General features: G+C 32.5%; 1 protein-coding gene across 1 annotated transcript in view; it reads right to left on the bottom strand.

Moving 5' to 3' along the window:
* Nucleotides 1-12506, bottom strand: part of TMPRSS11D (transmembrane serine protease 11D) — a gene marked incomplete at its 5' end in the record, with an annotated part of 34914 nt that extends 22408 nt beyond the window's left edge. The window contains 2 exons of the mRNA XM_039845334.1: nt 11280-11398; nt 12380-12506. Of these exons, the coding sequence (XP_039701268.1) occupies nt 11280-11398; nt 12380-12506 (246 nt within the window). The remainder of the gene's footprint in view (nt 1-11279; nt 11399-12379) is intronic.
* Nucleotides 12507-12848: the final 342 nt, after the last annotated feature.

A 12848-nucleotide genomic window follows, 5' to 3' on the forward strand; every position in this document is an offset into this window, starting at 1 on the left:
TATGAGGTATTTAATAAAATGACTTTAATTTTATTTGACTTTAATAGAAGTAAAAGGAATAGACTCAAGGCTGAAGTAACTGCTAAAATTTGGATAAATGTTTCTTATAATTATATTTTAATTCATGATTTGATATTATACCTGCACAGGCTAGACTGGATCAAAATGTTAAAAATTCACTTTAATTATGACATTTTTGTTATGCGGAAATATTAAGAGGCAATTTAGTGAAGACTAAGATAATAAGTAACATAAAGAAAGCAAGTTGATTAATTGGTTGATATATCCATATAAAAGAACAAAAGAGGAGGCCTATGAATAAGAATCTATATTTCACAAAGTGGGTAGAAATATTGACTCTTTCATTATAATTTATCAAATGCTTGGTAGAAAATCAGTAAGCAGATGCTTGAAGAGGATGCCAGTAGGATAGTGGAAAGAGCAGCAGACGGATAACACAGAGATAAGTTAGCTTGCTATGAGAAATTGAATAAACCTTGTAACCTTTCTTCCTTTTGGTTTCCTCATCTTTAAAAGGAGAACAGTCAGAAATATATTTAAAAAATTTATGTATGTACAGTTGATGACTGCAACTTATAGAAACTATTCATTTACTTTTAGTGAGCTTTATAGTCAACCTTTGGCCATTCCCTTCCCTTCAAAATTATTACTGTGTTCAAAGGGTCAGATGAGTTTACTTTGACACTGACTTTTTTCTAAAATTGTATTATTGATTCTATTATTACATTGGACAAATATCAAGTAAACAATGAAAAAAGACCTATTTTATATTTCCCTCCTGACTGATTGAGAGTGACAATGCTATCTTTGTATTCTAGAATAGTCTAGAATCTTCATATTTCAGTAATAGTCATTCATAAGAATTGAAATCTACTGAGAGCAGGTAAATATATGCTGAAGCCCAGTGAGTTCTACTATTACTATCATCTCACTCAAGATGTCTTTACACATATGTGTGGGACCAGCCGATATAAAACTGAACAAGGGTGTCAATCAATTTGTTAAATAATGAAAACTTAAGTTTCTTCTTTTCCTGACCCCGCCTCCCAAGGAAAAAATACCTGTAGAGTAACATTTGAGTATTTTCTTTCATTACTCTAATAAATTATTGTGAATTCCTCCCTGGAATGAACAACCGTATTTTGGAGACCACTGTGAGCTCCACCTGACTGCAATATCTTTATTTTGTGCCCTATGACTTGGCATAGGAATCAATAGATAGACTGAATCATTTATTTATTCATTCAACAAATACTTGAATGCCAAATATGTGCCAAATACCTCTTAGGCATTAGGCAACAATCAATGCTTGTTAAATGGAGATGCCTGTAAGGAATTTTACCCAAAAGCCCTGGTAGTATAAGTGTTGTGATAAGATAAATTTCAAATTGATGCTGCCTTCTTTCTCTTCCTGTGTCCTACTTTGTTTATGAGAATGTCATTAAGTATATTTTGGAAAAACATAGCAATTGTCATTTGAAGAATTAACATTGTTGACTCAATGTTGAATCAATATTGTTGCAATATCGCTCCTGATACCAAATAGGAGTTTCAATGGTTCTGTTGATCCCCCGTATGAATCCTGATTGAAGTTTCTTTTATTTGGAGAGACCCATTCAATCAGCATGCACTCACAGTTTTGATATATATATTTTGCAAACAGGTGTTTTCATTATTTCTAAATGTCCTCATTCATTTTTTACTCATTCAGTAACAGCTATTGAGCACTTCTTGTGCTCCGTTTTCTTTGTATAAAGCACTAGGATACCATGGTGAAAGAAAATAGAGAGTCCTTCAAATTAAAATGAAAACGCAATGACTCAAAATTTACGGGACACAGTGAAAGCAGTCCTAAGAGAGAAATTCATAGCAATACAGGCCTACCTCAAGAAACAAGAAGAAAGCTCAAATAAACAACCTAACCTTATAATTAAAAGAACTAAAAAAGAACAGCAAACAAAGTCCAAAGTGAGTAGAAGGAAAGAAATAATAAAGATCAGAGCAGAAATAAATGAAATAGAGTTTAGAAAAACAACACAAAAGATTAATGAAACCAAGAGCTGGGTCTTTGAAAGGATAAACAAAATTGACAGATCCTTAGCCAGATTCATCAAGAAAAAAAAAAGAGGACTCAAATAAATAAAAGCAGAAATGAAAGAGGAGAAATAACCATGGACTCCACAGAAATACAATGGATCATAAGAAAATACTATGAGCAATTATACACTAACAAATTGGACAATCTGGAAGAAATAGACACATTCCTAGAAATATACAATCTCTCAAGACTAAGTCAAGAAGAAACAGAAAATCTGAACTGACTGATTACCACCAATGAAATAGAATCAGTAATCAAAAACCTCCCCATAAATGAAAGTCCTGGACCAGATGGCTTCATGGGCAAATTTTACCAAACATTCAAAGAATTAATAACTATTCTTCTCAAACTATTCCAAAAAAATTCAAGCAGAGAGAAGCATTCTTTTATGAGGCCACCATTACCTTGATTCCCAAACCAGGAAAAGACAATATAAGAAAAGAAAACTATAGGCCAATATCTCTTATTAACATTGATGAAAAAATCTTCAACAAAATATTAGCAAACCAAATTCAGCAATACATTAAAAATATCATACACCATGATCAAGATAGATGTATCCCTAGGATGCAAGATTGGTTCAATATCCGCAAATCAATGTGATACACCACATTAACAAATCGAAAGATAAAAAGCATATGATCATATCAATAGATGCAGACAAAGCATTCGACAAACCCCAGAATCCATTTATGATAAAAACTCTCTGCAAAGTAGGAATAGAGGGAACATACCTCAACATAAGAAAGGCCATATATAACAAACCTACAGCTAACATCATACTCAATAGGGAAAGGCTAAAAGTATTTTCCTTAAGATCAGGAACAAGATAAGGATGCCCACTTTCAACATTCCTCTTCAACATTGTATTGGAAGTCTTAGCTACAGCAATAAAACAAGAAAGAGAAATAAAAGACATCCAAATTGGAAAGGAAGAAGTAAAACTCTCATTATTTGCCAATGACATGATACTATATATAGAGAACCCTAAAGATTCCACCAAAAAACTGTTAGAACTGATCGATGAATTCAGTAAAGTAGTAGGTTACAAAATAAATATTCAGAAGTCACTGGCATTTTTATACACCAATGATGAACTTTCAGAAAGAGAAATTAAGAAAACAATTCCATTTGCAATTGCATCAAAAACTATAAAATACCTGGGAATCAAATTAACCAAGAAGGTGGAAGACCTGTTTTCAGAAAATTATAAGTGATTGAAAAAAGAAATTGAAGAAGATACAAATAAATGGAAGCATATACCGTGTTCACGGATAGGAAGAATCAACATTGTTAAAATGGCCATACTACTCAAAGCAATCTATAGATTCAACGCAATCCCTATCAAAATACCAATAGTATTTTTCAGAGAGCTAGAACAAATAATCCTAAAATTTATATAGAGCCATAAAAAAAAAAAACCCAAATAGCATGGCAATCTTGAGAAAGAAGAACAAAGTTGGAGGTATCACACCATCTGGTATCAAACTATACTACAAGGCTACAGTATGGTACTTGCATAAAAACAGATACATTAATCAATGGAACAGAATAGAGAGCCAGAAATAAATCCACGCCTATACGCTCATTTAATATATGACAAAGGAGGTAAGAATATACAATGGGGTAAAGACAGTCTCTTCAATAAATGGTGATGGGAAAATTGGGCAGATACATGCAAAAAAAAAAAAAAAAGAAAAGAAATTGGCTCATCTTTTTACACCGTATACAAGAATAGACTCAAAATAGATTAAAGACTTAAATGTAAGACCTGACACCATAAAACTTAGAAGAAAACAGGCAGTAAACTCTCTGACAAGGCAAACAAACAAACAAATAAACAAATGGGAGTACATCAAACTAAAAAGTTTTTGTACAGCAAAGGAAACCATCAACAAAACAAAAAGACAACAGACTGGGAGAAGATATTCACTAATGATACATCTGATAAGGGGTTAATATCCAAAATTTATAAAGAACTTATACAGCTCAACAACAAAAAAACGAAAAATCCAATTAAAATGTGGGCAGAAGACCTGAACAGTACTTCTCCAAAGAGGAAAAACAGATGGCTAATAGACATATGAAAAGATGCTCAAGATCGCTAACCATCAGAGAAATGCAAATCAAAACCACAATGAGATATCACCTCACACCCGTCACAATGGCTATCATCAATAAATCAAAAGACAGCAAATGTTGGTGAGGATTCGGAGAAAAGGGAACCCTCATACATTGTTGGTGGGATTGCAAATTGGTACAGCCACTGTGGAAAACAATATGGAGGTTTCTCAAAAAATTAAAAATGGATATACCTTTTGACCCAGCAATTGCACTTCTGGGTATTTATCCAAAGAAAACCAAAACAATAATTTGTAAACATCTATGCACTCCAATATTCATGGCAGCAAAATTTACAGTAGCCAAGTTATGGAAGCAACCTAAATGCCCATCAACAAATGATTGGATAAATAAATTATGGTTCATATATACAATGGAATATTACTCAGCCATTTAAAAAAAAATGAAATTCTACCATTTGCAATGACATGGATGGACCTAGAGGTTATTATGCTGAGTGAAATAAGTCAGATAGAGAAAGATAAATACCATATGATTTCACTTATATATGGAATCTAAGGAACAAAAAGAACAAACTAATCAAAAACGAACTCAAATATAGTGGATGATTTGGTGACGGACAGAGGGGAGGCGGTTTGGCGGCTGGGAGAATGGAGTGAAGGATTAAAGAAGTACAAATTAGTAGTTGATAGTAGGGCATGGGTATGGGGAGCAAGACAGAGGGAATGCAGTTAGCATTAATATGATGGCTAAGTGGAGGGCCAGGGGAGAGAGGGATGAATTGGGGGGGATCGTTTTATGAACAATATAAATGTCTAACCAATGTAGTGTATACTTGAAACTAATTTAAATAAATACATTTATTTAAAAAATGCAGAAAATAGTCCTTGCCATCATGGAGCTTACATCTAACAGAGAGAGACAGGCACAAATCAAATTATCATCCACATTTAAGTAAACTTGTAACTGTGATAAGTGTAGCATTATAGTAGAGAAATTTGATCCAGTAAATGAGATTAGAGAAGCTTAGACGAAATGATTATAGAGCTGATATCTTCAGGAAGAATCAGAATTAGCTTGTTGAAGAAGAAAAAAGCCTCACAGGTGCAGTAAATGGCACACGCACAGTTCTGCAGTGGGAACAAACAGGTAGAATTTAAGGAATGAAAGAAGGCCAGTGCAAGTATGTAGCTTAGAGAGCAAAGAGGCTATGGTGATAGGAAAGGCCAGACCATGCAGGTCTTACTTGTGTGTGAAACATTTAGTCTTTATCATAAATAATAGGAAGTCACTGAAGTGTTTTAAACAAGAGTATAATATAATCAGATTTTTAATTTGAGGACAATATTTCTTGCTGTGTATTGATAATCAATTTTAGGGAAGAAATAATTCAAATTATGGTGCTATTTTAGTACTCTGGACTAGAGGTAATGGCTTGGATGAACACGGTGGTAGCAGATGTGAAGAGAAATAAATAGATTTGAGGGAAATATTGGGGCTAAAATCTACAGGGATTGGTAATACATTTAATATTTGGAATGACAGAGAGCAGTATGTCAAAGATGAATTCTAGGTTTTTGTTTCGAAAAACTGAATAAATGGTATTGTCATTAATGGAGATAGAATTGTTGGAAGAAGGCTAGGATGGTGTGGGGAGATCATGGGTTTGGTTTTGAGACATAATGTATTTGAGATTTTTTAAAACAGTCAAGTACAGGTACCAAGTTGGCAGTTGGATGAAAAGATCTGAAGTACAAAAGAAAAGTCCAGGCTCGAGATAGAGTAAGTTATTAGTATATAAGTTTTAGTTGAAGTAATGGCCATAGATGAGATCATCTAGAGATAGAAAACTGTGAGCAGTGAGGAGGGTATAGGTCAAAGCCTCGGGGAATTTCAACATTTAATGGCAGTATAGAGGGAGGTGAGCCTGTAAAAGACACAGAAAGAGGGGCCAGAGAGGATAAGAAAAACAGTTAAATGCGTGGTATGAATATCTCACATGGCAATAACAAAATCATAGGTGTTTTGAGTTAGAAAGTACTATAAAAATCTAGCCCAATGATTTTATTTTACTGATGAGTAAACCGAGAACGAGAAAAGAGAAGTGAATTGCTTAATATAATAGGAGGTTCTGGGACTATTTCACTGCTCATTAAATATAACAGTGTTGTCTGTGGAACAAGGATAATGATGGCACTCATGTTACCATTGAGAAAAAGTTTGATCCTTGGATTTGAGGTCAGGAGACCTTGATTTGGATTCTGGTTCTACCACTTTCCAGCAGAATGGCCTTTGATGTTTCTTAATCTCACGATATTTGCTTGTCTGTCTATAAAAATGATTTATTAATTCATATGGCTGTGGTGAACTGAAAGTTATATCTATATCTATGTGAAAGTGCTATGTAAACTATTAAGCACTGTATTAGACTATTTGTATAATGTTTTAAATGTTCAAAGTCTTTTTATAGAAGGATAAATGTATACTAACTACAAAAATCATACATCAGAAGAATTTTGAGGGAAATCTTGCTCTGCCAATTTTTAAGTATATTATAAAGCCATAGTACTCTAAATAGTTTGGTAAGGCAAGATTAATCAGTGAGAGTACAGTACAGAAAAAAGAAGAAAAGAAATTGAACTTTAGTGTATGTAAAAGGTAGCCTGACAAAGTAATGGCACTAATTTGCATATGATTCTGGTATCACCACTTGGCTAATTTTTTTTGGGAGAAAAAGCTGGGTTTCCACTTTACTATAAAAAAGTTTCCAGATGGATCAAAGGTAAAATTATAAAAATGAAATAATAAAAGTAAAAAATGAAAATGTGAGTGAATATGTTAAAGCGTATTTGGAGTAGAGAGAGATATTTTTAACCTGGCACAAAAGTGAGAAAGAAAACATTTGATAATTTTGACTACACAAAGGTATTAAAAATATTTGGCATAAAAACTCTATATTATAAACAAAGTTGAATGTCAAATTACATATTAGAGAAATACATGTGACATGAACAGGTAAATTTTAATATTTAAGTGAGAAAGTTTTTTTTTTTTCAAATTTATATGAAAAAGACAAATGCTCCAATAAGAAAATGGGCAAGGTCATAACCCAGAAATTTAAAAAAATCATAAAAAAGACCTATTAATATATGTAGGCAGATTAAATCTTACTAGTAATTAAAGAAATGCAACTTGAGATAATGAAATATCACTTCTCATTTATTGGATTAGCAATTAAAAAGATTTACAATGCCTAGTATTAATGTGTGGGGAAATAAGCATATTTATGAATACTTACAAACTGCTAATGAGAATGTAAACTGAGCCACTTTTGGAGTGTAATGTAGAAATTAAGATGTTTAAAATGCATAGACCACTATATTAACACACGCAAGTGTTTGAATAAATAAATACATGGAAAAATAGAAGAATTTTAACTATTCTTCAAATATTAAAATAATAACTCTGTACTCCTCCACTCATTTGTGTGGCTGGCATATAGGGTTTTTCTTCCAAAGAATATAGTATGGAAAAGGGAGGAAATAACATAGAAAAATCTGAAAAACACTTCCACAACCAGGTAATAAATGTCAACACTGATGTCATGTTGATAATATGTACCCCTTTTATATGATGTAATGAAAATGATGCTTTTCTTCTGCATTCTTCCTCTCCAAAACATATAACCCCAGTCTAAACATGAGGAAAATATCAGAAAAAAAAAACAGTTGTGGGACATTCTGCAAAATACTTCATCAGTATTCCTCAAAACTGTCAAGGTTATCAAAAACAAGAAAAATCTGAGGAATCGTCATGCTACAAAAGCCTAAGGAGACATGACAACTGAATGTAATGTGGTATCCTGGATGGCATCAAGGAACAGAAAAGAAGATTAAGTAAAAACTAAGGAAATCTGAATAAAATATGGAATTTGGTTAATAACAATGTTATCAACATTGGTTCATTAATTGTAACAAAGGCACTATTGTATGTAAGATGTTAATTAATAATAGAGAAAACTAGGTGCAATATATGAGAACTCTGTATTTTTACAACTTTTGTGTTAGTCTAAACTGCTTCTAAAATAAAATCTTTATTGAAAATAAAGAAAATATTTAAAATCTCTAGAGAAAAAATTTAAAATTGCATAGATTCTACACTCTGATAATTCTACTTCTGAGAATATATCCCCAAAATATGTTCATGCAAGTGTGCAAGGATGTATGAACCAGGGTGGTCATCAGAATGTTGACTATAATAGTGAAAAACAGAACAATTTAAGATCTGCCAATAAAGGACTGGTTAAATAAAATATCGTACCTGTACACACTATAATAATGTGTAGTTACTTAAAATGTATTTCTAAATTTATTGATATTTTCTGTATAACATATTTTTGAGAAAAAAGTAGATAAACTAGTATGTACAGTCTGATTCCATGGAGAGAAAATTATATGTGTTTGTGCATGTATGATACATATGGTTTGCACAGAAACTGGAACATCTTCCATAGAAACACAGGAACATCAAAATTTTAATAGTAGATATATCTGAGTGTTGAGATTGTGTGCATATTTTTTCTTTATATATCTTGAATACTCTAAATTTTCTACATTTGTATATTATTTTTATAATAAGAGATATATTAAAACTCCTTTCATTTTGATAATAAGGTTTATACATGCATTATGATTTACTTAAAGAATATTTCTGAGAATAACAAGCTTGAGTTGTGAAACATTTAATCATTTTTTATATTTAATAATTTTAAGTTTAATAATTTTTTGTCATTGGGGGTTGTGTTTTAAAGAGTTATTGCATATCTTCCAAAGGTGCTGGTAGTACTTTTAAAAAGACATTTTTTAGTTCATACTTTTCAAATTGCTGAATATATGCTTTCTTATGCCATTTCTCTTCAAATTAGCCTTTTGTGATTTTACATAGCTAGCTCTATTAGGAATGAGCTGACCTAACATACCTGATCTGTCTGGCAGGGACTGAGTGAGTGACCTCCTTAGGGCTGAGGACATCTATGGTATCTTGCTGTAATGTCAAATAGTTGGGTTCTAATTTCCTACAATGAAGCTGGGATTCTTCTCAATACACACCCTTTCAGTTTGTTCCCTTTATTAAGCTGGGTGCACAGCTGAAACATTACAAGATGTCTTTGTGTGCATGTGAGGACTTTATTATGAATAACTGTCCTCAGACTGGCCTCCTGAAGTGTAGTTTCTTTAAGAAACTTAAGAATGTCCGTTAGTTAGAAGTCCAAACAATGGGATCTCATGATACAAATGAGAGAACTAAATATGTCTGTCAATTTCTCAGAATGGGTTAGGAGGAGAGAGCAGTAAGTTGGGAGGAGATCGCTTTGGTGACCCTAAAATGGAAGTTTTATTGGCATTTCCACTTTTTCTGTAACATTCCCTAATTCAAGCTCTTAACTCTTTGGCTCTTTTCTGGACCACTGTAATGAGCTTCCAACTAGTCTTACCTTGTGCAGGCTCTTCTCTTTATAATCTAATTTTTACATTTCTGAACACAAATCTTTTGAATCCTGTTTCCATCATGTTGCCTCCAGCTTAAGACTTTTTGCCTACAAAATAAAGTCTAAACTTGTTAGCTATGCACCTTCTCTCTTCTATCCCTTGGCTTAGGTTTTGGTTGTGGTTTCACCTGTTCATCCTTACAGCCAACCTGAAGAGTCATCTTTATAAGAAGCCATCTCTGATCTCCATGATTGGATATAATTTATCCTCTCACCACAAACTCATGTCTGCTTTGCTCTCATGTCATGTGCTAACTATATATTTTGATTTTAAGTATTTACAGGCTTGTTTAATCTCCGGTGTTAGACTAAGCTCCACGAAGGCAAGATCCACTATCCATTTTAGTATGTTCACAGCATTTGGCAGGTTTGATGCTTAATAAATGTTTATTGCAAGAACAGGAGGCTCCCATTTCTGACATAATAATCTCACGTTTCCCAGTGTTAATCCTATGTCTGCCTCCTGGCCTAGATTCTTTTTCCAAACCATTTTGATTTAGCTGTTTATTCTTATCTCATTAAATATTTAAATAATATACCTAACTTCCCTTGCTCTATCTAATTCCATGCTCACCAAGCAGTTTTCTCAACTTGGTTCCCAGTAAAGTTTGCTTCTGGGGAAAAATGTGTTAGACAAGCAGATAATTCATTCCCCCAGCCATGATAGTTCTCATTATAGATTTACTCAGTGGTTTCCAAAGTGTGGTCCTTGGACCATTAGCATCAGCATCTCCTGGAAACTTGTTATAAATGCAAATTCTTGGTCCCACCCTAGTTCTACTGAATCAGAAACTGACATCAGGGCCCAGAAGTCTGTGTTTTAACAAGACCACCAGGTGATTATGTTACATGCTAAAATTTTAGAGCCATTGGAATAAGTTACATTCTTTGAACTCTTAAAAAAGTAAGGGTAAGTGAGCAACCTTGAAATTGGTCAACTCTGACTCTACAGGGCCGAAAGCCAGGCCCTGGTCTGTGATGATAAATAAGTACTAAGGGTCCACTTGTGAAATTTTCTGGAGAGCAGACTGTGGGCCTGTTCAAATAAGAGCCCAAATTTGCTTTGTATAGTTTCTATGTCTATTATTGAACCAAAGTATGATATTGTTCAAACATGCTATTGTTGTTATACAAAGATGTCCTTTAACACCAACTTACCTGTATGTTCAGCTGGATAAGGGGGGAAAAAAAACTAAGACAAAATAAACAGTATTTTAGAGGGCAATCTCAAGAAAAGCAGTAATGGTCAACTTGCACAAAACATAGACTTCTAATCTTTGAAGTTACAATCATATAAAATGTGTATTTAGTTGTGACCCTTTCAACATTTTTTACTCATGACTTAAAAAAATATGAATAAGAACCAGTATAACAGCAAGTTAACTTGGAAAAAGCATAAAGAAATACATCTTTCACTATTCAGGGGAGGAAAATATGCAGAGCATCTAGCAATCACAAATGTATCACAAAATAATAGGTTTATTATCATATTTGTTAGATAATAAAGAGCAAAGACAAATATTAACTTACCATAGATTCAATTTTTCCACTCAAAGTCCTATATTTCTGTGTAGCTGATGAATTTAATTCATCACTATAGTTAACATTTAGAATTTGAAAGCTGCTATGGTAAAAGTAAGATTTTTGATCTGTAAAACAAAGAAAAGGTAGAATTAGTCTCACATTAGTAAGTACTTTAATATTTAGTATATTCAAGATTATGGGAAGATATATTACATGATTAATTTCTTTTGCTTCTCTTAAAGAATATAAATGTAACTGTAATAAAATTATTCTTTCAGTTTTAAAAAAGATTGGCAAAGCTGGAACTATGAAAGATGTATCAAAATCAGAGTAGCATTATTTGAGAAATTTAATTGGTCAGAAACATTATAACTTTTATTCTAACTATATTTTAGGAAGATTTGTGATTGCAGATTTATTCATTCAAAAAATATTAATGAATGTCTATAACATCATTAAGGAATAACCCAAAGTAATTCTGAATAGTTCTAAAATTTATTTCAAACAGTATTCTTTTTAGAGGATTTTTAGTGACTTGTCATTAGTTTTTTGGACTGAGCTAGAAAATAAGTTTTCTAATAAGATATCTAAGAATATATCCTCTGGAAGACCCCTTTTGATGAAAATAATTCACATTGAACAACTAGTAACTGTTCAGCTACTAAAACTGTGTTTTTCAGGAGACAGATCATGAATTAACAAGTACCTAGGTACATCCAGATTTTAGGTGTTGAAACTTAAGTTTCTTTGCAATATTGCATTTTTACAACTTTGTCAGGTTATTAATGAAAAGGGAAATTATTGTATTAATAAAAAAACCACAAAATTGGTAAATTATAGTATCAGAAAAGTATCAAGACATTTTTTTCTTTGGCTAGAATAATTCATGCCTGGGCAATAGTGTTTATTATATTAAAAAAAGTCAAAAGAGAGAAGAGAAAAAAGTAATAATTGAGGGAAAATATAGAAACAAACATATAATAAGTAAGGTATATAATTATTTTATATTAAGAAATAAAAGTGGCCATTAAAGAATGACAGACTTTTAATCTGAAAATGTATTTATTTAGACTAAAAAGTGATACTTTTAATCTTCTGGCACTTACCAAAAACTAAGAAGTGGATCAATAGAGCTGTCATCACTGCCAGGATTAACACCACTGCGACAACAACAAAACACACTACATATGGATTCAGGAATCTTGAGGTCGATGGCACCCGTGCTGGCCTTAGAACAAGAGAAAAATATCAAAGGCTACTCATTTTACTCAGAGAAGCCATCATTTCAGTGCTCATAATCATTTTATGTCTTCCTAAGTCTCTTTAGCTTGCATGTGGTTCTATTTACAGGAAACAGAGTGATTCTTGATCTAAATACAGTCCTGGAAATAAACCTGACCTGAACAACATTCTCCTTAATGGCTTTTCTCTCAATTATTTTTCAGCACAAATATGTTGACATTTAGGTAGTTTGACAGAAGAATAAGGAAATCTGACCTATGGTTTGCAATTGCTTTTCCTTTTTTTGACAATTGATGAAATTCTCAAGAATAACAACTAATTGTTCTTTGTTTT

Source organism: Pteropus medius, unplaced genomic scaffold (assembly GCF_902729225.1).
Source record: "Pteropus medius unplaced genomic scaffold, Ma_sr-lr_union100, whole genome shotgun sequence".
NCBI lineage: Eukaryota > Metazoa > Chordata > Mammalia > Chiroptera > Pteropodidae > Pteropus > Pteropus medius.